Source organism: Corvus cornix, chromosome 13, assembly GCF_000738735.6.
Source record: "Corvus cornix cornix isolate S_Up_H32 chromosome 13, ASM73873v5, whole genome shotgun sequence".
Lineage (NCBI taxonomy): Eukaryota > Metazoa > Chordata > Aves > Passeriformes > Corvidae > Corvus > Corvus cornix.
Window position 1 is genome coordinate 14,342,082 of NC_046343.1, and position 26,753 is coordinate 14,368,834.

General features: G+C 59.9%; 3 protein-coding genes across 14 annotated transcripts in view; 1 reads left to right on the plus strand and 2 right to left on the minus strand.

Moving 5' to 3' along the window:
- LOC104693513 (ankyrin repeat and KH domain-containing protein 1) overlaps positions 1-2,505 on the minus strand; it is a 101,158-nt gene extending 98,653 nt beyond the window's left edge. For 10 of the 12 annotated variants that reach the window (XM_039559345.1, XM_039559344.1, XM_039559348.1 and 7 more), the window contains exon 1: positions 2,147-2,425. In XM_039559345.1, coding sequence (XP_039415279.1) covers positions 2,147-2,425 — 279 coding nt within the window. Of the gene's footprint in view, positions 1-2,146 lie in introns of all 12 variants that reach the window. The other 2 variants (XM_039559338.1, XM_039559350.1) reach the window with 2 other exon arrangements.
- Positions 2,506-3,211: 706 nt separating this feature from the next.
- Positions 3,212-15,396, minus strand: SLC4A9 (solute carrier family 4 member 9). Its single transcript, XM_039559642.1, has 21 exons — positions 15,128-15,396; positions 13,397-13,557; positions 13,049-13,198; positions 12,872-12,933; positions 12,616-12,773; positions 10,875-10,959; positions 10,439-10,593; positions 9,728-9,844; positions 9,373-9,547; positions 9,001-9,134; positions 8,628-8,899; positions 7,903-7,958; positions 7,624-7,806; positions 7,365-7,478; positions 6,583-6,744; positions 6,252-6,430; positions 5,937-6,009; positions 4,962-5,030; positions 3,919-4,092; positions 3,389-3,535; positions 3,212-3,262 (listed from the first exon to the last, which is right to left on the minus strand). Exons 1-21 carry the CDS (start codon positions 15,394-15,396, stop codon positions 3,212-3,214), a joined length of 2,946 nt encoding a protein of 981 aa, XP_039415576.1.
- A 2,723-nt stretch (positions 15,397-18,119) lies between these two features.
- Positions 18,120-24,593, plus strand: HBEGF (heparin binding EGF like growth factor). The gene is made up of 6 exons (XM_039559902.1): positions 18,120-18,226; positions 18,469-18,645; positions 20,581-20,758; positions 22,632-22,787; positions 22,903-22,995; positions 24,096-24,593. The coding sequence occupies exons 1-5, from the start codon at positions 18,184-18,186 to the stop codon at positions 22,973-22,975; spliced, it is 627 nt and encodes a 208-aa protein (XP_039415836.1). The 5' UTR covers positions 18,120-18,183; the 3' UTR covers positions 22,976-22,995; positions 24,096-24,593.
- The last annotated feature ends 2,160 nt before the right edge of the window (positions 24,594-26,753 follow it).

The window sequence follows — 26,753 nt, forward strand, 5'->3', positions numbered from 1 at the left end:
CACTAATTCCACCCACTGGTAATAGCTGAAGGCATACACCCAAATCAGTGACTCATGGCACAAGACCACAGTCCAAACAGTGACTGACTAGCTTCTCAAAGCAGCGCTGTTCAAGAATTGCAGTGTTCCATCCCTGGACCTTAACTGCCTTTTCTTTGCTCAAAAAAGGAAACAAAACAAACAAACAAAGAGAAACCCCCACCACTGACAACAGGTGCCTCCTTAGTTCTCAGAAAAAAAAAAAAAAAAAAGAATTCCCCCTTGGTGCTCCCAGCCATGTAGCCTAGCCTAGGCACATTCTTCCCACCCATGCTTCTTTCCCAGGTAACTCTCCACAACCAGAAACACAAGACAGAAGAACTCCCCAGGCAATTTCAGCTTTGAGATTAGCCCACCTCCTCTCTGCGTGTGCTGGAAAACTTCAAGTATTTCAACTCCAATTGATTTCTTCTGTTCTATATTTTAAACAATGAACGTTTCCCCAGGTTTTTCCAATGAAACATTTAACAGCTGTTTGGGAACCTTTATTTTTTTGACCTCAATGCCAACCTCCCAGACACATTATTTATAATAGGCCGTCTTTCTTAATACTTGCTATTAGTCAAAAGAGTGCTTAGTAAACACCCTACCTGTCCAATCTTCACATCCCTTAAATAATGGGGTGGGTTCAAAAGGGATAAGCTTTTAAAGTAGGACTCTGCTCACCTTGTAAAGAGCCATAAACACCCTGATATAGCCCACTTCCCATCATTTTCCAGGTTCTGTAGCTACTGCTTTGTATCTTCAAAGATACATTAAAATGTGACATAAAAGACCTCCTAGAGAGCAGACACTCATCAATTACTTGTGTCCTACTCTATCTACGGTAGGTCTTCCAGCTCCCCAAAACAGGTATGTACTGGAACACCTAATTCCATATGGGACTGAACGTGTCTGTCCAGGACATCAATCGCACAAGGAATGCTCACATACAAGTGCTCATCTGCCTGATCATTAGATTTTGAGTTTAGTTAAACGACCTGCTGTTAGCACCGCTTCTAATGTAGCTTAGGTGGCCATGAGCAAAATGCAAATGTGGATCTGCATCAGTTTCATCACTTTTTTATTCAGATAAGACCTGGTTCAGGTTTCAGGAGGGCTGGACACAAGACAGTCATCAATAGAAGGCAAAAAATTTAGCCACAGGAGGATGACTGCAGGCTCCCCTCCTTCCATCTCTTCAAAAGGAACAAGGACACATCCTGAAGTACACTTGCTTGGCCTCCAAATTAAAAATGGTATGCATCACCTTGGCTATTTTCTTCCTCCTGCAGAAGCCCAAAGGAACTGCAAAAAGCCTGCAAGCAGTAGCCACTTTCTCCTGCTTTCTGCTAAAACTAGGTAAGGACTGTGATGCAGCTGTGATCCCATCTTTTGCTAAGACACTACTAAGGAAAGAAGATTCACCCTTTGGTGCAGCAGTGTCAGATAAAAGCCTTCATTTATCTTCTCTCCCTAGGCTACGTAAAGCACCATTAGATGCCAGTTTACAGGTCCAACAACGCTCCATTTGGGTTGGGATAAGGCCCCCGTCCCACCTCCACACCCTCCCTTTTAACCTCTCCGCAGGTTTGGAAGATCAAAGGAAGACACCTCCATTACCCTCTTCCATTTTGTTAAGTAAGAAATATTTCTGTTGCATAAAAGCGTGTGTGTATAGATATATCTACAGGAATTTATCCGTGTCTGGGAACCCCGAGTCCAGGGCAGGAATAGTGGGGCTGACGACTTCACTTTGTTCTCCGTCGGGTGCAGGATCTCGCCTCCCCCTCCAAACCTGCTCCCAGGTGGAAGCCGCTCCTTGAGATCAGGACACATCCTCATCCCGCTCCGCGGCCGCGGCGCGCAGAGGGCCCGGCCGCCCCCGGCCCGTCCCCGGGCCGCCGGGAGGCGCGGCGGGGCGAGACCCCCGCCCTCGCTGCCTCCTCCACGGCCCCGGGCCGCGCTGCCGTGCGCGGCCGCCGGGACCCGCCCATGGCGGCGGGAGGCCCGGGACGAGCGGGTGCGGTGCGGTGCGGCCGGCGCGGCGAGCGGGAGGGCGGGCGGGCCCCGGCCGGGCCTGTCAGGAAGCGGCGGAGGGGAAGGAGGGCGGGCCAGGATCGCTCACCTCGGACACCTCGTCCTCGTCGCTGCCGGAGCCGCCGCCGCCCCCGCTCCGCAGCACGGCGGCCGCCAGCTTGAAGTCGAGGGCGGCCTCACCGGCCGCGGGCGCGCCGGGGCCTCCCGGCCCGCCGGGCCCGGCCTCCCCGAAGAGGCGCACGGCCCGCAGGCCCAGCGGGGAGGGCCCGGCCGCGGCGGGCGGCTCGGCGGCGGCGGGCGGCGCGCGGGGCGCGACCGAGTCGATCTCCTCGTCGGCGGCAGCGGCGGCGGTGCCGTCCGTGAGCATCGCGCTGGTCCGGGCCCGGCCGTCTCCGTCCCCTCACGGCACCGCGGCAGCGCCACTAACTTCTCACACCCTACCCGGCCGCGGCCGCCGCGCCGCCCCCCCCCGCCGCTCCGCGCACGCCTATTGGGCGCGCTGGGCCGGGGGCGGCGCGCTATTGGCTGCCGCGCCCGCCACTCAGGGACGCGTCACGCGCTCCCAGCATGCTGCCCTGAGAGCGCACGCCGAGGCGGTAAGAGTGCGCCGCCCCGCCCCGCTCGCACAACCTCGCTTCCTCAACTTTGCGGGATATGATTGGTCCCCGTGAACATCAATCATGTGCCTTGGCGGAGCTGCGGGCGCCGATAGGGCAAACTGGCTGTCGATCAAAGCGCATCCAGGAATCACGGTTTTGATTGGTCCAAAGGCACATCGCTCAAACCCACGGCGTCTGGCGTCTTCCGATTGGCTTCTGCGTGCCCTGGGCCCGCCTCCCCTTCGAACCCCTCTGAAGGGCTCCGTCAGCGCGAGATACCGTCACACGCCTGCCTGTCCCGAGCGGTGACTGGGTCGTGGAGCTGCCAATCAAAGCGAAGGGCACGCCTTCCCCTGGCCACGCCCCCTCCCGGGTGCAGGCCGCCATAGGCTGGGCGCCCTGGCTCTGTGCTCCGTCGGCCACGCCCACTGTGACGTCACCGCGCGGCCACGTGGCCCAGCGGGCCGGGGGCTTTCGGGTCCCCCGGGGGTCTCGGGCCCTGCGACCCCCGGCCCGGGGCGATGGCCCCGCACAGCCCCGGCCCCCGCCCCGGCCTAGTTCACGGAGAGGTTGATCTGAGGTCCCGGGCGGTGCATCGGCTCGCACTGTGGGGGGAGTAGAGGTTTCGGGGCTGGCTCCGCGCCCACCCCGGGCGCTCCCGCGCCAGCTCCTCCAGCGGCTCGGCCCCCGGGGCAGCTGCGGCCGAGCGAGGCTCCCAGGACACCACCGACCTCCTCGGCTCTGCTCCCCTGCTCCGGCCGCTCCCGGGGGTGTGTCCCCGCCGCCCCCGGCCCGGGCAGGGGCCCGTCCAGCCAGCTCAGATCGTGCGCGGAGAAGATGCGCTCCAGCCCCTTCCGGATCCCCACCAGCGCCAGCAGCTGCGGCCGGGGCCAGGCACGGGTCAGCATCGCTGGGGCCGGGGGACAGGCAGCATCTCTCTGTCACAGCCCTCTGTCACCCCAGGAGATGCCATGGTGGCCTGTCACCTCTCCGGCTCTGTCCCAGGGAACCATACTTGCCCAGCAGTGACACTCAGCCTCTGGTGACAGCCCCACGGCCCCAGCCCAGGGTGTGAAGGCTGGTGGCAAAGCCCCGCAGTGGCCCCAGAGAGCCTCTGCCAGCCCTTGGGTGTCTGAGCGCCCCCATGCACCCCCCCCCCAGTGCTCATGTCCCCTCCCAAAGGATCATGCCGGTGATGCTCAGGGTGGGCAGCACCCAGCCCAGCACCAAAGCCGTGCTGCTGATTCAAGGGGTGCCATACCATCACTGGGAAAATAATAGCGGCCATGGTGGACTTGAGAACCCAGAGCAGGGCCAGGCAGAGCAGCTGGATGACGGTGAAAAGATGCACCCGGCGCAGGGGCACATGGCGGAGGTAGGCAAGGTCTGGCTGGTGCTTGGCTGGCATCAGGAGCAGCCGGACACGGTCCATGAGCTGCAGCGAGAGGATGGCAGGTGGGTCACACCTGTCCAGCTACTGGGCAACTCTCACCCACCTTCCTGTTGGGACCAGGGCCAGCAGGATGGGGTTTCACCATCATTTCTGCAGTTCAGCCCTCCTGCTGTCTGTGCCGACCCCCAGCTGATGCCTGAGCATTTGTCTGCAAGACCAGGGGTCCTGGTACCACCGTCCCCCCAGGCCAGGGGAGCGCTTTCCAGGCAGACCTCTAGAAAGAACTCTAGCTGCCCTTATAGGGTTAATTGAGAGATAACACCCCTTGATCCCCCTCACTTCACAGGAAACTGCTGCAGCCTCATCCAGAGCACAACTCCGGGTTTCCCAAGCAGAGAGAGGGTGGGAGGTTCCCAGCCTGTCATCCAGAGCAGGGTAATTGCAAGGAGACTGTACTATTTAGAGTAAAAAGTGGTGTAGATAATTCTGGAATGGGGATTTTTTCCCCCTCAGTTGGTTTCTTGGGAGAAGAACAGAACTGGCACATGAGCAGCAGTACCGGAACCAAATGATTGTCATGTCCCAGCTCTGCCTGCAGCTCCCAGGTGAGGAAATCCCTGTGGCTTTGAGAGCAAGTCTGTATTATCCACTGGTCCCACTTTTCCCAAACCACCTGAGCCATCAGTGCACGAGTTTCTCCTGCTTCTCAGCATCCCAGACCCCTGCTTTTCCCTTTCCTTTGCTCTAGAAAGGTCCCTCTCTCCCCCCTTGTCCTGGTGTCAGACAGCTCCATGCCAGGCTGTACACCACACAGAGCTAAAATCCAGGCTCTGCTGTGCAGTGGTAGCTGTTGCTGAGCAAACCCAAACCAGCCCCCACCAGCACCCCCTCCCAGTGCAGCCCTCCCTCACCTGGATGCTGTTCAGCGCCGTCACCCCCATGTGCAGGAACACCCCATAAAGCACCGGCATCGGGATGTGCTGCAAGACAGTGGGATGGGGGATCAGCAGGGCTGTTCCCTGGGGGTCCATGCCTGCTAAGTGTCCTCTCCTGTAAAAGCCTGCAGGTGTGTCCACAGCCTTTGCCTCCTTTGTTCCCAACAGCCCAGCCTGGCCTTATTGAACCACTTGAGGTTCACATGAGCCCATGTCCTCCTTCATGGTCCCTTTGGATGGCATCTCATCCCCCAGGTGTGTCACTGCACCTCAGCTTGGTGCCACCTGCAAATGTGGCCCATCCTGCTATCTATGCCTTTGATGAAGATATTAAATAGTATTTGTCCAGTAGGAACACTTGGAAGACACCACTTGTAACTAATTTCTGTTTGGAATTGGGCTACTGACTGTAAATCTCTGGACATGACCATCCAAGCAATTCCTGACCCATCTAACAGTTCTTCCATCAAATCCAGTTTGGAGGTAAGACTGCTGGGGGGGTCCCATATCAAAGGCTGTACAAGACCAGCCTCAGAGGTGAGGAAAGAGGTCGAGAAAAAGAGACCTCCTGTCTGCCCACAGGTAATCCAGGGCCACTGGAGGGGCTTTTCCTAGCACGGCAGTGGCAGCAGTGAAAACCAACAGCAGCCAGGTCATCCATGTGGCAGTGTGGAGAGGTAGTGGTGGGGTGTGTTTGGAGAGCACAAGGACCCCGATACACATGGGGAGGACAGACAGGTGACATGGGGCCACAGTGCCTTGTGTGCCAGCCCTCCAGTGGCACTGGAGACAAACCCTTGGCCCAGTCCCTACCCACACAGTGCACAGCTCCCTGCCTGCCAGACAGGCTTCCTGTGCTGGTTCGACGGGTCAGGGTGAGGAACCTCCAGCCTTGCAGGATACGGCCACCCCGCGCCTTGGAAAAGAGGCCAACCCAGCCAGGCTTCCTACCTTGAGCACGGGGGCCATGAAGACAGAGACTCCCATCAGGATGAAGACAGCCAGGCCTGTCAGCCTCTGCTCCCTGTGGGTGGCAGCACAGGTGGCACAGGTGCCCGGGGTCCCTTGGGAGCCCACCCCCCTGCCTACCCTGCTGGCCCCCAGGGTTTCTGCACTTTGCAGTTTTGATGGCCACAGGGAAAGGGGTCAGCTCTGGGGAGATCCCCAAAGCCAGGTCTGATGGACAGCGTGGGCATGTCCCTGTCCCCTGGCTCCACAGCCATGGGCAAGGGGTTCCCCAGAGTGGGGCCCAGGCTTGTTGTTTACCTGATGCCCAGGAACTCGGGGTGCTCGCCAGGGGCTGAGGTTTCACTCTCCTTCCTCAGGCTCTCCATGTGTGCCAGGGAGATGACGGTGGCTGAGACATACCAGGGGAGGCCGGTGACAGAGGTGACGACCATCAGGAGGGAGACACAGAGGAGGTCCAGGTGGAAGCCTGCTCCTTTCTGCAGGGGAGAAGGCAGCAGGGCTGGGGGCATCTTCCCACTTTCCTGGCCAGTTTGAGGTTCTGCTCTCTCCTGGCTGCTTCTGTGGGGCCCAGCCAGGACCTGGGTTCTCCGCATTGGTTGGTGCTGCCTGTTCCCTGTCCCCTGCTCACCTGCAGCTTGTACTCCCTGCGGTTGAGAATGACAGCTGTGATCTGCTGGTCCATGAAAATGAGGATGGTGACGAGGACAGCAGGCACCGCGGACACCAGGCAGACCCACCATGGGTTGGCTCCGAAGGGGAAAACAATCCAGCCCCGTGCTGGGTTTGTGGGCTGTGGAGAGCAGGAGGGTCATGGCAGCTGCCACCCATTTGTGGGGTGTGCAGTGCAGCTGGGTGATGGGACCAGCCCCAGGTGCCCAGGCTGGAGCCCTACAGGCACCCAGGGATGCCCCACCTCGGGAGTGGAAGAGCATCCTCACTCATCCTGGGGATGCAGCTGGGCAGAGTGCCCCACCAGCCCTCCACAAGGACACCCTGGCTGTGGCAGAGCAGGGTGTTGCTCTTGGACACCCCAAGCCAGGAGCTGGGCATTTGCCCGTGACAGCAGGTGGAAGAGGTGGCATTGGGCAGCGATGATGGTGAGCCCAAGGAGGTGGTGCTGAGCGCCAGCTGTTCTGGGGTGCTGCCAGCCCAGCTCCACACCCAGGGCGAGAAGCCCAAGCCCGGAGCTGAGCTTGTGGCTCTTGCTCCAGTGTGATCTGTATAGTCCAGGACTGAGCCAGGTTATTTACAGTGCATGGGATCAGCTGTGTTCAACCCTTTCTCATTTGCTGGGGTGCAGCCTGCACCCCGAAGGGCTGGAGCCAGTGATGAGAAGGATGGTGACTTCAGGGGCTACTGCGGTGGGCACAGACCCAAACCCTGACAGTGCTGTGCCCACCCTGCTGGCACCTTCAGCTCGCTGGGGACAAGAAGTTTGGGGGTCTCCAGGCCCAGGACAGCATCGACAGCGCAGGAGGCGAGGATGGCCAGGATGACAGCGAAGTCGCTCACCAGCTTCCGCACCTGCAGATGGAGATGGAGAGGGTTTAGCCCAGGCTGGCTGGGGTGGGGGCTGCTCCAGGAGCAGCCTTGGGATGCAGCACCCAGAGCCATCCCCACACCAGTGGGATAGGTGGCCACGTCACTGGGGTGGCTGAAAGATGCTCACCCCCACAGGGAAGTAGCGGCTGCTCCTGAAGCGCTTGAGTGCGGTGCAGAAGAGGAAGGTGCCCCCAAAGAGCAGAAAGGAGATGAGGGTGACATCAGGCACGTAATGGCAGCTGGTACCCAAGAGGTGCCCGCCTCGACCCAGGCACTGGGTCCTGCTCAGCCCTTCTGGGGTGGCAGGAGGCTGCAGGGACAATGTAGGCAGTGAGGAAGGGTCACACATGGACACCTTGGGCCCACCCCAGTGCCTCACCCGCCTGCCTGGGAGCAGGGGCTGTACCTGCCGGGTGGCCAGGGGTGAGGGCAGCGATGTGTCATTCCCTGCAGAGCTGTGACCTGCAAAGCGACAGGGGGTCAGATTGGTGCTGGTTTCATCAGGATAACTGGGATGATGCTGCCATCAGGCTGGGTCCCCAAGCTCTTCCTGAGGGCTCAGGGTGCTGGATGGGGCCCCATGGGACCTCTGAGGCCCCGGCTCTGGCTGATGCCCAGGGAGCACCAAGGGGGGATATCCCTGTGAAGGGTTTGGCTGAAGTACCAGACACTCAGAGGCACCACTGACCCCAGGCTGGCCAGCACTAATGTTTGGCACATGGTGTAGGTCCCGTTGGGGTCAGTGTGGGTCATGTCATTTCCAGGGTCGTGTCTTTAAGCTCCAGAAAAGACCCCCTGATTTACAGACTGGGTGAGAAATGGCAGAGCAAACCCATCCAGGTGCCCCCTTCCAGCCAGCCTCTGGCATCCCCCATCCTGGAGGTGTAGGAGATGGGCCAAGGCTCTCCTTGCTCCCTGTACTGCCCTGCCTGGTTCCTGGGCAGTTCTGGGAGGCAGGAATAGATGGACAGACTGTATGGAGGGAAGTGGAGGATGGTGCAGTGTGGTCAGGCAGGTGAGGATGGGATTAGGCAGCCTCATCCTCCAGTGCCTTCCCCCATCCAAAGAGGCGGGAGGTTCCCAACGGGATCCTGGGGCAGCAGCAACCAGCCCACGGCTGCTTGGGCTCACCGGGGCTGGACAAGTTGCAGGTGCAGCTGTAGGAGGTGACGTTGTCCAGCCGGTACTGCCAGTTGATGGGGAAGGCATCTGCCAGGCTCAGCATCTTCTTCAGGGAGTCATAGATGAATATCAGGCTGATGAGTGCACAGAAGCCTTCCTCGGTAAAGCGGGTGAAGTACCGCACCAGGTGACTGGCCTCGGTGGCCACCAGCACCACACCAAAAAAGGCCACCCAGAGCCCAATCCAGAGGCGGAACTCCAGGTAGTCCAGGCTGTGGTCCCTGGGGGAAAGGGTGACTCAAAGCCTCGCCAATGACACCTGCCTGGAGTGATGGTGGCCTGTGACAGTGGGCTGAGGATCTGTCCCTGACAGCGAACTCACTGGCTGAAGGAGAAGAGGAGGCGCTCAAAGACGAGCACGGGGCCGGTGCTGCTCAGGATGGTCAGGGGCTGGCCCGAAAAGAGGCAGAAGATGAAGCCAGCAAAGGTCGTGCCCAGGAAGCTCTCCAGCACCCCCTGAAATGCAGGGAATGGGTGCCAGGTGCCAGGCACATGGCAGGGAGGAGGCTTGTGGGCCTCTCTCCCACAGCAGCACAGAAGAATACAGGGTCAGTGCTGGGGACCACGGGGGAAGGAGGCAGAATTGAGGCGATGCTCAGGATGTCCTGGGGATGCTGGTAGGAGGTGGGCAACCAGGGGCCCTCTGGACTGGGCTGAGTAGGGTTGGTACCAGGCACCCTACAGCTGCACTGACCTGCATGTTGGCGGTTGCGTCCCCCAGCATGCCCCCGAAGGTGATGGCGTTGGTGACTGTCGCCAGGTAGATGTAGAGCACTGCTGAGAGGCACTGAGGGTGCAGGGCATCGGAGAAGTCACTGCCGTACCATGGTGCCTTCCTCTGGATGTCTCGCAGCAGCCCCCCAAAAAGCCTGGGGTGGAGGAGGGAGATCTCAGAGCAAACAGCCCGGAGAGATGCACAGCAAGGGATAATCCCTTCCCCTGGATACAGCAGCTCAGAGGGGCTTGGACACAGTTGCTCCATGAGAACCAGTGACCTGCCCCAAGTCCAGCACCCTGCTGCTCCTCCCACTGCCCTTCCAGACACTGACCTGCCTGTCCTCTCCAACTCCTCCCCGGAGTGTGGGTGCCCTGCGCTGGCTCTGTCCCCAGCTGCTGTCATGTCCCCATTACCATGTGGCTGCTGGTCCAGTGGGTCCACAGCGGTCCTGTGGCAGAGCAGAGCCTGAGACAACAAGCTTCAGGTTGGGACCCTCAGGACCCCGGCACATTTAGGGGGCACTAGGAAGGGAAAGGGAGAATGGAGAGAGGACAGGGATGCAAACAGGGCATGTGTATCCCCTGATAATGGAGAGAAGAATGATCAGGAAGAGGAGGAGAGATGGCAGATGATGATCATCAAAGGTCTCTTCCAACCCAACCGTGATTCCCTCTGGCAAGCCCTGGAGCCAGCCCTTGCAGGACTAGTTTTAGTGGAGGAGCTGGGCAGAGCCCAGGGTGTCCTGCTCAGAGGATGAGTTTCACATCCAAGTGCTGAATCCCAGTGTTCCCATCAGCTCCCTTTGGAGGACACATGGTGGGGATTTGCCATCCACTGCCAGCAGGACTAACAGGGACAGCAGGACTAACAGCAGCAGGGACCAAAGCAGGGACGTGTGGAGGGGCTTGGCTGGGAGGACACCCCTGCTCCTGGGCAGCTTCATCCCCACCGAGATGGAAGTTCCAATGTTATAGGCAGAGGTATCCCTGCAGGACCCTGCAGAGGGGCTGGCAGGGGTTGGGATACCCTCCCTCCAGCCCACCTCCTGCGTGGAGATGGCAGATGGCTTGGTGGAGGAATTCGGGTGCTAAGGTCCCATTTCCCAGGAGGAAGCACAATCAGCTCATCCAGGAACGCCGCTATCCCTGCGATGAGGTCCTCTCGGTGCTGAGCCTGCCGGGCAACCCTTTGGAAGAGCTGTGGGGAGATGCCGTGGTTTAGCCACCATGTCCCTGCGTTAATCCACTTGGAACCTTCCTCCCGGCCTGCAGCCATCACCAGGAAACAAACCCATCCACTTCAGGGCAACAGGTGCCCTACATCCTGCAAACCCACCCAAGCTTTTGTTTTCTTATCCCGGGCAAGGGAGGCCACCAGCTCGCCCCATCCTCTGCTCTCCACTGCAGCCTGCAGAGGAGAGGAGTCCTGGTGTCCCCATTCCAGGCCCATCCCATCCATGGTTGCTGCACCAGGCTCACCTCATCTGTCAGCAGTGTGGCCATGGCCCTGCCAACCTCGTGGTAGGCTTTCACTTTGGGGGGGCCCAGCAGGATGAAGAGGAACCTGTGGCAAGACAGCACATCTCCAGAGCAGCCCTCTCCTCCCCAGGGGATGCTTCTCTGGGTGGGGGAACCATAGGGATGTGGGAATGCTGGGGATGGTGGCTAGACAAGCCTGGGGGGCTTGTGCCACCCTGAAAGTGCGGTCAGGGGCAGAAGACGGGACACGTCTGCAGTGTCTGCTGCCACTGCATGGAAACCTCACAGAGACCATGGGACACCAGGACCCTGGCTGGATCACAAGGGTCTGCAGAAATCCAGACTGGGAGGTGTGGGGGAACAGGTCTTTGGGACAGAGGAGAAGAAATCCTCATCTGGGGGTGTCTGTGGCATCATTTTCCTGGGAATGTTGCTTGCAGGCAGGATAATGGAGTGTTAGGGAAGGAGAGCTTGCCAGCAGCACGGGCAGCAGGTTTGACAGGACCCAGGGGACATGGGAGGAGACTGGAAAGAGAGCTCAGAGCCCTTGATAAAATATGGTGAAAATCCCACACTTCAGAGGATGGTGCAAAATCTCCAGAGGGACAGTCCAGACAAATGTTTAACTGAGTCCTCCACACCTTTCCAAAATTGGCAGAAATGGTTACAGTCCTGAAAGCCTGAGGTTGTCAAGAGTTCCAGTGACCATGGCCTGAGCAAACCCCCAGAGAGGGGGCAGGGAAACTCCTCTGGCAGTGCAAGTGGGACTTGACAGAACCCCCTGATGCTGGAGGCATCTGGAGCCTGCTCCAAAGGCACAAGTTGCCACATGGGATTGCTTTCACCTGGGCATCTGCAGCAAGGCGATGGGAAAACCTTAAGACGCCAGAGACAGATCTGGATGAGAGACAACCCTGAGGTGGTGGCTGCACCTGTGGAACAGACTGGCATGGCCAGCAAAGGGGATGGCACCCTGGGCAAAGGGATGGGCAGGGACAAAGTCTCCCTCCCCCTCTGGTTTGGGGGAGGAAAATACGGGGCAAGGGGTTATCATGAAACCCTCGAGACCCAGGGGCATTCACGGGGACTTGCCACCCCACTCCCGCGGAGGAGAGAGCAGCAGGTAGGTGGATGTGTGTCCTGCTCCTCGCCGCTCCTGGAGGACGGCTGCTCTGGGCAGACTGACCAGGAGGTGGCAATGTCCCTCCTGATCCCCAGCTGCTTCCTCTGCGCGCTGCCTGAGCAAGTCCCCGGCTGAAGGCACACTGCCCATTTCCCCTCGCGGCTTCAGACGATGCATTCCTCAGCCCCGGGGAAACCATGGGGACCTCCTGCCCTGCTCCTCTCCCCCCACCCCGTCCCACCCGTCAGGAGAACTGCGGGAGAGCAAGAGGCTTCTAAAAACCTGCATCCCGCCCCGCCGCCAGCCCCCATGCTCCCGGCAGTAAGCGGAGAGCATCCAGAACCAACTAAGGACAGGGAATGCAGAGCCCAGTGGGAATGACACAGGGGATGTCCCTTCCAGGCTGCCCAACAGATGCTCCACACTCAGTCCGTTCTGGAGTGCTCCTAAGAAGCTGGGAAAAGCAGGAGGGGAAGCAGTGAGACAGGATTCTGGGAATGCATGTGGCGCTGGGTGCCATTCCCTTTGATTTGGACAGGCAAAGCCTTGTCTGGTGTGGGAGGAAATGGAGAGACAGGGATGGGGGAGGGCACAGGGCCCCCGGCCGTGCTCTGTTACCTGCTTGGAAGAGAAACCTCGGCCAGTGAGCCGAGGGACACCGCACATCTGAGGCGAATGAAGGCAGCAAAGGGCTTTTCCAGGAATTCAACTTCCCCCACAGCAACGTGGGCTGCTTCGGCCCCCGGCAGGACCTTCTTCTTAAATCTGTTTCTCAGCTGAGAGGAAAAGGATGCAGCAGCTGGGTACTCAGGATGCCGTGGCTGGGCATTCAGGATGCAGTAGCTGCTCCCAGCCCAGCTCCATGCTGCCGTACCTGCTCCTTAAGAGGCGTTTTGGAGATTTGGGTTCTGGGCTCAGACCTGCCTTTGGCTTTCCCTGCAAAGAAAGAGAGGAAGCAGCAAAGTCCATGTGCAAGCAAACGGCCAGCATGGGTACTGCCCCGGGCTGGAGGCAGTGGGAGGATGCCTGGTGGGACAGCTGGGTTTCCTACCTCGGCAGGGAGAGAGACCTAGCTCGGCAAGGAGCTGCAGCAGGGATTTTGTAGGCTGGTGCTGTGGCTGGAGGAGCAAGAGGGCTACCAGGCGCTCCCTCAGTGCAGGCTGCAGCTCTGCTTCCTCGGGCTGCCCACAAAGTGCTTTGTCTGCATCAAGGACAGGGACAGCTCTGAGTCCCCCTGGTTCACTGCCCATTGGGGAGCTACCCAGGGGAAAACCCCCTTAGCTGGAGTAGCAGACAAGCCCCCCAGGTACCAGTGCTGTTCTACAGGCATCTCCTGGTGGCCTGTCCCTCTCTGGTGACCAGCCCATGCCAGGAGATGACCTTTGCATTACCCATGTACCGATTATTTCCTTGAAACTGGTGGCATCCAGGTCCAGGAGCATCGTCCCCTTCTGCAGGCATGTCCTCAGCTGGAACAGGCTGTGCAGGGAGAGAGCTGGGACATGGGGTGTGCTCCAGCGCTCCCCACCATCCTCCACCTTCTCCTCAAACTTTATCCACCTGCCCAGGGAGATGTGGGGGGTCAGCAAGCAGAAGGGTAGGTGCTGCGCCCCATGCCAAGCAGTGGGAGCTGGAGCCTGGGTCCATCTTTGAGATTTGCATGAGGTTGGCACAGTCAGGGAGGAGTTCGGGTGGCTCAGAGGGGCCTGCAGCTGGTTCACAGCATAGGGGTAGCTGGGCAGACAAAGTGGTCACGCCCCTATTCCTGCAGACCTGAACCTCGCTAAGATCTGATAAGGGGAATTCCAGCTGTGATGAGACGTCAGGATGGTTCAGGTTGGAAGGGACCTTAAAGCTCATCTCATTCCAACCCCTCCACCATGGGCAGGGACACCTTCCAGTATCCCACGTTGCTCCAAGTCCCATCCAACCTGGCCTCAAACACTTCCAGAGATGGGGCAGCCACGGCTTCTCTGGGCACCCTGTGCCAGGGCCTCACCACCCTCACAGGGAAAAATTTCTTCCCAATATCCCACATAATGCTGATCTCTGGCAGTGGGAAGCCATTCCTGCTTGTGCTGTCCCTCCAGGCCCTTGTCCAAAGTCCCTCTCTATCTCTCTTAGAGCCCCTTTAGGCACTGGAAGGGGCTCTAAGGTCTCCCCTGAGCCTTGTCTTCTCCAGGCTAAACAACACCCCACCTCTCTCATCCTGTCTCCATAGCAGAGCTGCCCCAACAGAGCTGTTCCAGCCTTCGAATCATTTCCATGGTTTCCTTTGGATGCACTTCAACAGGAGCTGGATGTGGTGCCCCAGGGGGGTGTCACACAAAGCAGAACAGAGGGAGCACCCCCTCCTCACCCTGCTGCCCGTGGTGCAGCCCAGGATACACTCGGCTTTCTGGGCTCTGAGCACACAGTGCCGGCTGACGTCCCATCTGTCACCCACCAGCACCCCCAGACATTTTCCACAGGGCTGCTCCCAGCCCATCCATTCCCCCAGCTGTGCTGGGGCTGGGGGTGGCCCTGCCATTAGCAGCGCTTGCTGGAGTCAGAACAGAAGCGTCTTGAGCTGTTTCCACGCTCGGGCCATGCCAAATATTTTAACGCCGGGCACAGACAGAGCTTCCCTTTGTCCCCGTGGGTGGGCGCGCAGCTCGTCGTGCTGCACGGGCAGAGCGTGCCCCGGCACCGCAGGCTCCTGCCGAGGGGCAGCCGTGCGGGGATAACGGGGCTGGGTGCCGGGGAGAGCCACAGCCCGGCGGCTTTGGTCCCCACAGACCCCCCGACCCCGAGCGGAGACCCACTGCTGTCCCCAGACCCCTGTGGCCCATGTCCCCGTGCCCCTGCCGGGTGGTGGAGGGGTGCTATGGGGCACGGGGACATCCCAGCCCCGGCGCAGCCGCTGGAGCCTTGGAGAGGCGACAGAGAGGAGCAGGAGGAAGGGCGCTGTGCCTGGCCTGCCTGACATCCTGCCCTCTCCCATGAGATTAAGTCAGCCCAGCGCGGGTACTGAGGGGCAGAGCCCTGCCTTGGGGCTGAGGCTGAGGAACCACCAGCCTCGGGATATGCTGATCTGGAAGGCTGGGCTCCCAAAGCGTGGCCCAGCAGCTTGTCTCTCAGGTGTGCCTACCTGGCCATCTCCCTCCACTCCAGCCCCGCCGGGCTGCTGAGGAGCTGGTTGAGCTGGATGAAGAGCGGCGGGCAGGTGACGTCCCCCCTCTCCTCCCACTGCAGGGCGGCACCAGCTCTCCTGGCCGCTGTGGCCGTGCTGGAGGGGAAGATGCTGCAGCCGAAAGCCTGTGAGGGAGCTCCAGGGTTGCTGCACTCTGGTCTGGGCTGTGAGCAGTTGTCTGCTGCCCGGAGAGCCGTGCCACCCGCCCCGGACACGTGGGCTCCCATGGCCACCGGCACCGGCAGCCACAGGCGTGGGCTCCCCTCCGGCACTCACAGGATCCCACTCATCCCACACCTTATAAAACCTGTGAACTGGTTTAAACTGACCGCAAACCAATACACAGGAGCCAAGCCCAAAACAACCATCTCAAAACAGCAGGGTCAGCCCCACAGGTCCCAGTATGGTTGTGTCCTGCCACGTCCAGCCGCCCACCTGGGCCAGGCACCAGGGCACCCACCTGCCTCCTGCAGGTGACCTGTGTGGACAAGGATGTTCATGGGGACCAGTGTGTTCCCAGTCCTGCTTGCACCCTGCAAGGCACTGGTGAGGGGTGGCAGGGCCAGCCCTGGATAGCTGGTGGCAATATCGGTGCCTGTGCCTGTGCCCATGGCAGGAGGGGTGGCACGGCCACAGCCCTGACACCGTCCTGGCCCTTGCTGTCAGTCCTACCACTGGCAGCCCCTCATTTCCCCACTCTGGATTTGCTCAACGGTGCCACATCCTTCCCCAGAGCACGCCCCCATATCCGCTTTCCCAGGAGGAGCTGCCATGAGCCGTGCCACCCCTCCTGCCATGGGCACAGCACGGTGTTTGGAAGGCTTCTGTGTGAGCTGCAGCAGGTGAGCAGATGGAGGGGGAAGGACGTAGGCACAGCTGCAGCACCCTGCCAGGGACAGGGACAGGGACAGGGCAGGGCCTTCACAGCACTGCCAGCAGAGAACAGCGCCGGTGCTCACTGTGCCCACCGCCACCTCCACCGCGCTTGGCCCCTCGCCCCCCCGCCAACAAACCGCGGGGCTGTGTGCACTGCAAACACGGCGGCGGGACCGCAAACACCAGCGGCTGCGGCACGGCCGGGCTGTGCTGGAGCCCGCTGGACCCGGCAGGATCCACCCCAGGAACAGCTGGAGCAGGGCCAGGCACCACCACGGCAGACTCACGTTTTGGGGAAGTGTGGGTGCGAGTGTGTGTTCCTGAGGTCCTGGTACCTGCCTCGCAGGAACTGAGGCCAAGGATCTGGCTCAGGGTGTCCAGGCTGTTTGCTCTGCCATCCCAGTGGGTACCACGGTGTGTGGAGGGGTGCCCTTAGCTGGGGTAGCGACCATGGGAAGGCCCCTGGCAGAAGGACCCATCCATAAGGAGCGTTCACCTCCCCTTCCTGTGGGGGCTGCCTCAGCAGCATAAGATGGGGCATAACTGGCAGGAGGTGCAGGCAGGGAGGCTGTGAGGGGCTGCAGGAGATGGGCAGGGGTCGTGGGAGGCTGTGGGAGGCAGAGGGGAAGAGGCAGCCGGAGGCAGAGGCAGGAAGCAGAGGCAGGCAGGATCAGCAGCCTGCACGTATCTCCCCCCCCCACCCTTGCCCGCTGCCAACCCTCTGTGCCAACAGCCTCCCTGGCTGACGTGAGCTGGTACCTCCCTCTCCCGAGCTGCCAGGTCAGCTGGCAATGCTGCCCGCACACATTGCCTGTGCACACCCAGCCCGGCCTTGGGGACGTGGTGGGGGACTGGCAGGGGCAAAAAATTCCATCTCAACACGGGGACCTCCCCAGGAGCCAGTGTGCAGGACTGCCCAGGGACACGCTCCTTGCCCGTGCCACCACCTTGCTCCGCTGCCAAAGGCTTTGGGCTCCTGATGGCCAGAGGAGGCGGAAGGAAAAACAACCAGTAAACAATTGCAAAAGTCAAGTCTGAGCAAGAAGGAGGGCGTGAGCAGGATGGGGGGGGGGGGGGGTGCCAGATCCAGTGATATTCCTTGGAGACAGCAACAACAATGGCAGGAATATTTGCTCATGACTAGCTGAGCCCAAACCAGCCAGGGGCTGGGAGCTCGGGACCTCAAGGAACCAGCCAGGAGCCTCTGCTGGCCCAAAGGGGAGCTGGGGCAGGACCCTGCACTCGCCCACCGCTGACGTCAGTGACATTTCTTGCGCTGTCACCTGTGCTGAGGATGGGGCCAAACACAGCACACGGTTGCCAGCATGGTGAAGGGGATGGGGAAGCTCTGGCAGTACCCAAACACAGCAGGCTGAGACAGGGACAAGGACAGTGGCAGGCTGGGGCGGTTATTGTGAGACGAGGCTGTCACCCAATCACATAGGGACCTCAATAGGGGCCCAAAGGGGGACTTGGGGACAGAAAGGGTCTCTGCTGCCATCTCAGACTGCCACCACCTCCCTGTCCCACCGCTGATGCAGTGGCACATGGGTGGCAGTCTGTCCCCTTTCTGAGGGTCATCCCATCCCCAGGGCCAGGAAGAGGTGCAGCCCTCACTCCTGAGGTCCTGCCTCTCACCTGATGCTCCTCTTGCGAGGTGCACCCACTCCCCCAGCACCCTCGGGCCACCTCGGGCACCTGCCAGCCGGTGCCTGGGGCCACGGGGACCATCGGGATCCCCCTCTTCTCACCCTGGCTGGGGCCACACTTTCCCCAGGCCGTCTCCTGCCCTCTGCACCCTGCAGAGACCCTTTTCTTGTCAGGCTCTCACCGCCCAGCGCATCCCGCAGCGGCACCGGGGCGGCGGTGGCTGTTGAGTCCCTGGCCCGCCCTCTGAGCGCGGAGAACCCACCGGGCCCAGGTCACGGTCCCCGACCCTGGTCCCGGTCTCGGCCGGCGGGACGGCCCCGGGGCGGCGGGGAAACCCTCCCGGGGGCGGGGCGGTCGCTCAGCCCCTCCCCGCCCCGCCCCGCCGCCCGCAGCTTTCTACCCGCGGCGGGGCCGCCCTGCCGGAGAACGGGCAGTGCCGCGGGACCGAGCAGAGCACGGCGGTGGCTGGACGTGTGTGCCTGCGGGTCATGGACGGGCGGGCGGTGCTGATCCAAGCGCTGCTGGCGGCAGGTACGGGCTGGCGTGGGGAGGGTCCCGGCTGCGGGTAACGCATCCCAGCGCCGTGCTCGACTGGAGGGTCCCGAACATGTGGGGGGAAAGGTCTTGGGCAATGCGGGCATGGTCGGTCCCGGGCGCGGGCAACGCCGTCCTGCTCCTGGGTATGGGTGGACGGGAAGGTTGGCCCCTGTCCCGCGTGGGGGGGTCCTGGGTAGGGCAGTGTCAGCCCCCGCTCCTGACCGCTCTCTCCGCAGTGTGCTCGGCGGCGGCGGCGGGCGGGCTGCGCCGGGACGAACTGCACAACGAGGTGCTGCACAAGGGCGGCGGCGGCGGGGTGCCGGTCCCGGCCACAGCCCCGCTGCTCGGCGGCAGCCCGGAGAAGGAGGGCGGCGGAGCGGCCTCCGGGAACGACTTCAGCGAGCTGCCGAGAGGTATGGACGGGATAAGGGGTCCCAGGGCGGGGCCGGGGTCGCGGGACGGGCTGGGCTGGGGGCAGTTGGAGCCGGAGAGGTCGCGAAGGCGCCGGGCTGAGCTCGCCTCAGTCCCGCGGGTGCCCCAGCAGCAGCTCCGGCTCCGCCTCGGAGGGACTTGCGGTGGTGGGTGGGAGCAGTCCCCAGGTACCGAGCCCCGGCGGCAGCAGACCCGAGTGGGACTCGCCCGTGGGGCACCAGCACGGAGCAGTGGAGCTCCTGCCAGGGGCTGTCCGTGTTTCTGAAGTCCCCGGCAGGGGGGGTTCCAGGGGTCCCGGGCCTCAGCTGCTTGGCCGGCAGGAGGCAGAGCCCCTCGTGGCGGGGTTGCCGTGTCCGGGCAGCCGCGCTGCCCTCCCGGCGGTGGCCGTGGCGCGGGGACCGCCGTGAGTCACCGCCGCCCACGCGCGGCTGCTCCTCATTCCGCGGCAGGGCTCGTCAGCCGGCGGCCCCGCCACGGGGGCGGTGGGGGCACTGCCGCTCTCTGGGGCTCCCGAGCACCCACACCGGGCTCCTTGCCCCGGGCTGGCACCAGAGAGTGTCCCGGGGACTCTCATGGGGGTTGGACGGGGGACCATCGCGGGCTGAGGGGGTGGTATGTACCTGTGCCTCGAACACGCGGCGTGCCGAGGGCAGTACCTGGCACCAGGAGCGTGCTCTGCCCCGCGCAGCTCGCCCTCCCATTTTCCCGTGTTTTTCTTTGCTTTCTGGCTGTGCCAGCAGACTGTGACAAAAAGCTGGCAAAACGGGGCTGAGCCACTCGCGCCGAGGGGACTCAGCCCTCGGGAAAAGCAGCAGTGTGTGTCGGCTGGCTATGGCTGGGAGATAACCCGCAGGGCAAGGGACGCAGGGGACGGAACAGCCTCTGCTGTCAGCCTCATCTAGGGGTTTCTTCAAGCCACAGAGTTTCCTGGAGTATCGGTTTTCTTCAGTGTGGAGCGTGCAGCGCAGTGTGGAGGATGTCGAAATAACTTTGCTAGGTGTGCAACCGGTGTGTGCCGGCATGAGAGGCGCTGGTTATGTCAGGAAATGGCTGGGAAGGAACTGGGCAGGTTACAGCTTGCCAGGTTGGACTCTGCTGCACTCTCCTCCCCGAGCAGCCCAGGGCTTAGTTCACTGGAGCTCCTGAGCGCCGTAGCTCGGGGGGGCTAAAAAATCCCCCTTGGAGCAGTGAGTGCTCTCCAACTCCTTAGCACCTAGTGAGATCAAGCTGGGAACTGATTTTTTTTGGCATCTGCTCATCTTAAAAACCATTCCAGTACCGTTGCTGGTGTTGGGCTGTGTCTGAGTGAGGAGCTTGGTGCTCCAGCTTCCACCAACCCAGCAGGGGATTGGCCTGGCACCAAAAGCCGCTGGTTATTGCACCACAATTAAAACATACCGTTGTAATTCACGGGAGCGATGCCCTCACCATCTCCTTGGCTCTGCAAAACCAAAACTTAAGGCAGGCTTGCTCTTTTAATCCTGCCCTGGGGTGAGCAAGGCATCCTTGTGCCCACGGGAAGGAGAGTCCATCAGAGCCATGAATAGGGTCTTAGAAAAGCCTGCGCTTGTCAGGGAAATAAAGGCCAGATAAAGGGGCAATTAGCAATGTTCTGTATTCAGTGGAAACTGGTGCATATAATAGCAGCATTTGAGATGTATAAAGCTCTGTTCCCCCTGCCCGACTCCTTTCTTTCCTTGAGAATTGTTCTTATGAATCGGAAAGGCCATGATATTTGTGAGGAGCTGAAAAAAATGCCCCCCCACCCCGGGCTCGGGGGCAGCTCCCAGCACAAAGGGCTGTGGGAGCCACGGCTGAGCAGTTGTGGCAGCCCTGGGATGTGGCTCTGTCTTCCCTTTGGTTGGCACGTGGAGCTGATCTGACTGCTGTTCTCTCCTTCCCAAATTGTTTTCCAGTTGCCTTCCTGTCAAAGCCTCAAGGCCTCGTTACTCCCAAGAAGAAAGGGAACGGCAATAAAAGAAGAAAAGGCAAAGGCCTGGGGAAGAAGAGAGACCCGTGCCTGCGGAAGTACAAGGATTTCTGTATTCACGGCGAGTGCAAGTACATCCGAGAGCTGGGAGCTCCCTCTTGCATGTGAGTTGCTGGCGTGTGCCTGTGCGGGGGGAGCCTTAGTCACGGTTCCTTCAATTCTCCAGGCTGGGCAGAGGAAAAGCAGAGATATTTTTAGTGCTTGTTCCCTCTCCGAGCAGGGACAACTCTGACTTGGCCTCTTCCTTGTACTTCTTGAGAAATGTCCACCCTTCCCCCAAAACCTGTTACAGCCTTGGAGCCAGCATTCCCTGCCAGCACGGTGAGCTCTGGCCGAGCTGCTGTGCTGGGGGCTGCAGAATGGTGTGTAGGGCTGGGGTCTGGCAGCTGAGGGCTTCTGCAGGTCTGATGTGGCAAAGCTCATCCTGTATATACCCCACTCTGAGATCTCGGGGCTCCTGCATCTGTCAGGGTGCATCAGTGCAGGTGGGAGGAGCATCTCTGCCATGCTACCAGCAAAGCAGAGGGGAGGCAGCACCTTTGGGGACAGGCTACCAAAGCCATGCCTGAGCTGTCCTTTCGGCCTGATGAAAGACAGGGCTGTGTACCCCTCCTTGCCCACCCCCCAGGATGCAGAGCAAGCAGGGACTAGATGAGGCAAGTGGAGGAGAAAGTGTTTGCCTGCTGCTGGGGCACCTGGATGCAGCACTGCTACTGCGGGAAATACCCCGGGGTGCATATTTGATCCCCGCTGACGTGGGCAGGACTTGAGCTGGCAGATATGTAAGAGGCTTTGTTCTTCACTATCAATCCTCTAAGCCACCCAGCCTTGAGCCTAGGGAAGATAATAGCTCCCTGGCTTATGGTGCCCACAGGATCTGCAGTCCGCAGGGATCAAGCTCCACAGAGCTCCTCTAACCCCCTAGTTTCTCCCTGTGGAAGCTGTCATGAAGTTGGGCCCTTGCATGGGGGACTCAGGACTGCCAGTGAGGGGAGATCTTTGCAGGCTCGGTTTGGGTTAGTGACCCAGCACAATGTGGATTGCAACACCCTTGCTTAGGACTGGGACAGCCAGGTGTCCCCTGAGCAGATCCCTGGGGCTGGGAGAGAACCTGGGACACAGGCAAGCAGCAGGGTTTTGGGAGCTGCCTTTTAGTAACAGTGGCCAGCTTCCCCAGTCTCCGCTGATAAAGGAGCCTCATGGTCACTGATGTCACTTGGTTGTGGCTGCTCTTGGTGGCTGGCTGTGCCTCTGTCACAGGGTCTCCTGGAGTGTTGCTTCCTGGGGCACAGGGTGGAATGAGGATGCTGTTGGAGTGGGTCCTGCACCTTTGCCGTGTGCCCAGCCTTGCTGCTGTGTCTGGGAGGTGATGCTGGCATGTGGCATTGTGAGCCCAGGAGGAGGGTTGGGCTGAGTGTGGCTTGGAGATCAGCCTGAGGGTCAGTGGTGCTGGATATAGAGGGATATATATATCTGGTTGCATCAGTGTGATGTGGCTCAGGGAGGGCTGGAAGCCTCTCAGCCTGTGTGGAGCGTTATTTCTGTTACATGAGCAACCTCCCAAGTCTCCAGGGATGGGACACCTCTCAGCTGGCAGGGTGTGCAGGGACATCCTGCTCCATGGGAAATGCTGGGCCAGCTGCCTCACTGCTCTCTTGCCACTTCCAGAGGTGGTCTGGCCAACCTGTGTCTGCCTGGGGTGGCTGGGAAGAGCACCGACCCCAGTGCCTTCTACTGGGGGAGAGCTCAACCTTTCTGGGAGTCTTCACTTGGTGCAGGAGAAGCTTAATTTACCAGTACAATAGAGATGATGGTGACACCAGACCTCCCAGCTCAAGGGCATGGGGACCAAGGGGAGCAAGCAGTCTGCTGGCTGAGGCTGAGCACACAGGCATCGCCTTCCAATGGGGTGTGGGGGACAAGAAGACCTCCTGTCCTTGCTCATCACTGACCTTTATGACTTTTCTTCTTGCCCAGATGCCAGCCAGGGTATCATGGAGAGCGCTGCCACGGCCTCTTGCTGCCAGTGGAGCACCCACCCAGTGCGTACGACCACACCACAGCCCTGGCTGTCGTTGCTGTTGTCCTGTCCTCCCTGTGTCTTGTCATCATCGCAGCTCTGCTGATGCTCAGGTGAGTGGGATGGGACTGAGCTCTCAGATCTGTGTCCCGGGGAACACCATGTGCAAGAGGAGAGGGTGGCAGGGACTTCTCCATGCCCTGAGCATCCCTTTGCTTGGCCTCACAGGTGTCACAAGAGGGGTGGCTACGATGTAGAAAACGAAGAGAAAATCAAGCTGGGCATCACTGTGAATCACTGAGGATGCCAGGTGCTGGCGAGGTGAGCCCCTGGCTGGGCACGGGGCAGCAGTGGGGCTGGTGGACATCTGAGGGCTCTGCTGCTCTTGCTGGCTGGGACTGCTGTGTGGATCCTGTGCCAGAGCTAGGCAGGAGCTGAAGGCAGCTTGAGCCTGGAGAAGCAGCTGGCTGGATTTGGCCAGAGAGCCTGGGCTGCACTGTGGAGCTCCAGCCCTCTTTTCTCCCCTTCCTGCTCAAATCCCTGTCCCTCTGACACCACTATCACTCCTACCTCCTTCTTTCTAACCCCAAGTCCCTGCTCTGTGCTGGTGTTCCATGCTTTGGGCATGTTTGATAGTAGGGAAGCTGCGTCTGTTTTGTTTAGGTTTTTTTCCCACTTGTTTTGCTCCCTCTCTGACCCTCTGAGTCACTTCCCCTCCTTAGATATTGCCTCTATTTATATATATGTGTAAAAAGCCCCTTTCCTTTTCATTCCCACTCTGCTTATTACTTGCACCAGAGCAGTGCCTATCAGCTTGGCACAGGGGAATCTTGCTGCCAGCCCATGCCATATTCCTCTGGCTGGGTAGGGGTGTGTGCTCTGTCCTAGGGGTGGCTGCGGGGCTGGGTGCTGAAAAGATATCAGACTTCCTCTGGTCTGATCTAAATCCTGACGTTAGATGTGGTCCAGCATATTACAGTTACTTCTCTTCTTCAAAAAAAAAAAAAGAAAAGTCATTGTTCTTTGTGAAGATGAAGTAATGCCTTTGGAGAATTTCTGTCATGTTCGTCATAGTGCTGGGGGTGGGAATTTTAGCTGTTCATAGGAGCTGAATTTTTGGGAAGGAAACTTGGCACAACGCTTTCTTCACTGTCCCCTTTACCCTGGGCACTACGGGGGTGGATGTGTCCGGGGGAAAAAGTGCTGTGGTCCCTGGAAGGGAAGCATGGTGGGGTATTTTGGCTCCCATCCTCCCGGGTCCAGCCCCGAGAGGCGGTGAGTGGCCGCTGGGGCTTGGGTGGGGACGAAGTTCTCCCGCCGGGCTGGGTGAGACGGCACCTCTGTCCCACCGTGCAGGGATTGCTCTGTGGCAGAAGAGCAGCCCAGGATCGTGGTGTGACTCTCCCGCCTCTCTCTTGCAGGGGTCGGCACTAATGCACTTCTACCTCCTGGAAGAGGCGAGACCGCGGCGCCAGCGGCACGGGGCTGCGGCACGCTGGGGGCTCGCCGGAGCACCAGGACGGCACCCGCGGAGGGGCCGGTCGGGCAGCGGCGGCAGCGCGGGAGCTCCGTGGGCATCTCCGGCACGGAGCGGGCTCGGGAGCGGTGCTGACCGGGGGCACAGGGCCTCTCCGGCGGCTCTCCGTCCACTGCAGTGTGTGCCGAGGAACAAGCTGTGAAAGGGAGGAGACCGGGCTCGGGGCTTCCTTCGCCGCAGGAGGGGGGGAGGGTAACAGCTATTTAACAAGATATTTTTCATTTTAAATTATATATTTATTTTAGATAAACTGTACATAGTATTTATATTTATTGTAGGTCTGACCCTGCATCCTTCATGTAGGTCAAGATGACAGGGTCAGACCTCCCTTATTTTTTAAGTGCAATGCAATATTCTAATAAATAACACTTTGTAACAAACACTTGGGTTGTTAATTTAATCATGGAGGTGGAAAGGAGTCGGAACTCTGAAGGCTGCATTCAGCACCAATTCCATGCTGGTGGGGTACTGCCGTCAGCAGCAGAGACCCTGAGTGTGCAGTCAGGGCTGCTGGATCAGCTTGTGCCATCCTTGGGGAGCAGTGTGGTGTAAGGGGTTGGGGGCAGGATCCATCCTGGCTTGGCCCCATGGGGATTGTTTTGGAGATTTTCTTCATCTTTGCCAGCCGATGCTTGGGAGGGGTGTGATGTTTGTGGGTCTGCTCACCAAGCAAAGCTGCTTCTGGTATGAATAAAGCCACTCTGGCCACTGATCCATTCAAATGGGAATGGTCCCTGGTTTTAAGCCAGCATTTGCAATTTAGACACTGGAACATATGGCCCAGAGAAGCTGTGGCTGCCCCATGCCTGGAGGTGTTCAAGGGCAGACTGAATCTGGCTTTGAGCAACCTGGTCTCCTGGAAGGTGGACTGGATCGTCTTAAAGGTCCCTTCCACCCAAATAATCTTACGATGGTTCTACGATTTGGCAAAAAAAAAATTCCAGAGGTGGACTCCCACCTCTCTTGAAAGGAATCCCAGCTGTTTTTGGGGTGATTGCAGGTTCCTGGAGCTGAGGTAATTCCAGCAAGTATCACTTCATACAGTGGGTCAGGAATGATTCCTTTTTTGCAGTAGAAATAACCTCTTAATCAGTTCCTTCCTCTCCCCTGGGGGAAGTGAGTTCGGGGGAGTTGCTGGCTCTGGTAGAGAGCCTTGAGGCAGAGAGAAACCTGCTCTCCCCTGCCCTCAGCATCTGTAAACTCCAGTTAGCAAAGGGGAGAGCTGAAAAGCTGCTTTCCACACCATCTTCTACACTGTGCACGAAAGCCAGGTAGTAAGGAATCTGCAGAGCCTTTTTGGCCTAATTTGCCCAAACTTGAGCTCTGATAAAGTATGAAATAAACTCCTCTGTCAGTGAGCATAAAGCTTGCACAGGAGGCAAGTGTGGGGGGTCATCATGGTTGTGCAGCTGGCGAGCTTTGTGGTGGCAAAGCCTGGGCTATGGGAAGGGGGAACACAGCAATACCTGAGCTTTCCAGTGCTTCCTGTGATGGGGCTGATGGACACAGCTGCGGCCAAGGGGAGAGGGGGTGACAGAGTTATGGTCTGGCCAGCAGGTCGAAGGTGATTCTTCCCCTCTAACATGTTCAGTTCTGGTGTCTCCAATGTAAGAAAGACATGGAACTGTCAGAGCAAGTTCAGAGGAAGCCACAAAGTTAGTAATAGGAGTGGAGAATCTTCTCTATGAAGACAGATGGAGAGCTGGGGCTGTTCTGATGGAGAAGAAAAGGTTGAGTGGAGAACTCATTGAAACCTTTCAGTGTCTGAAGGGGCCTCCAAGGAAGCCAGAGAAGGACTCTTCATCAGGAACTGTAGTGACAGGACGAGGAGTAATAGGCACAGATTGAAAGAAGGAAAATTTGGTTTAGATATATGGAAGAAATTCTTTATTGTGAAGGTGGTGAGGGACGAGAACAGGTTGGAGAAGTTGTAGCTGCCCCATCCCTGGGAATGTCCAAGGCCAGGGTGGATGGGGCTTGGAGCAGCCAGGGATAGTGGAAGGTGTCCCTGCCCATGGCAAGGGGCAGGTGGGATGAGATGATCTTTAAGGTCCTTTCCAGATCCATAACATTCTGTAATTCCCAGCTAAGGCACGGATGGTTCTCCCTCTCCGGGGTCTCCGGGCCTTCTCCCAACCCCGCGCGGCGCCGTCAGCCCGGGGACACCCAGGCGGGGCCGGCCCGACGGGGGTGGTCACGGCCCCACAACCCCACCGGCTGTAGCCGGCCCTGCGAGGGCACCGCAGGGCGCGGCCTGGCGTGAGGAGCCCCCAGGGCCGGTCGGTGCCGGTCCCACGGGAGCCCTCAGGGCCGGTCGGTGCCGGGGCCGTTCCCCACTCCGGTCGGTGCCGGGGTCGGTCCCACCGGAGCCCCCACTCCGGTCGGTGCCGGTCCACCGGAGCCCCCACTCCGGTCGGTGCCGGGGTCGGTGCCGGGGTCGGTCCCACCGGAGCCCCCACTCCGGTCGGTGCCGGGGTCGGTGCCGGGGTCGGTCCCACCGGACCCCCACTCCGGTCGGTGCCGGGACCGACCCGCGGCCCCC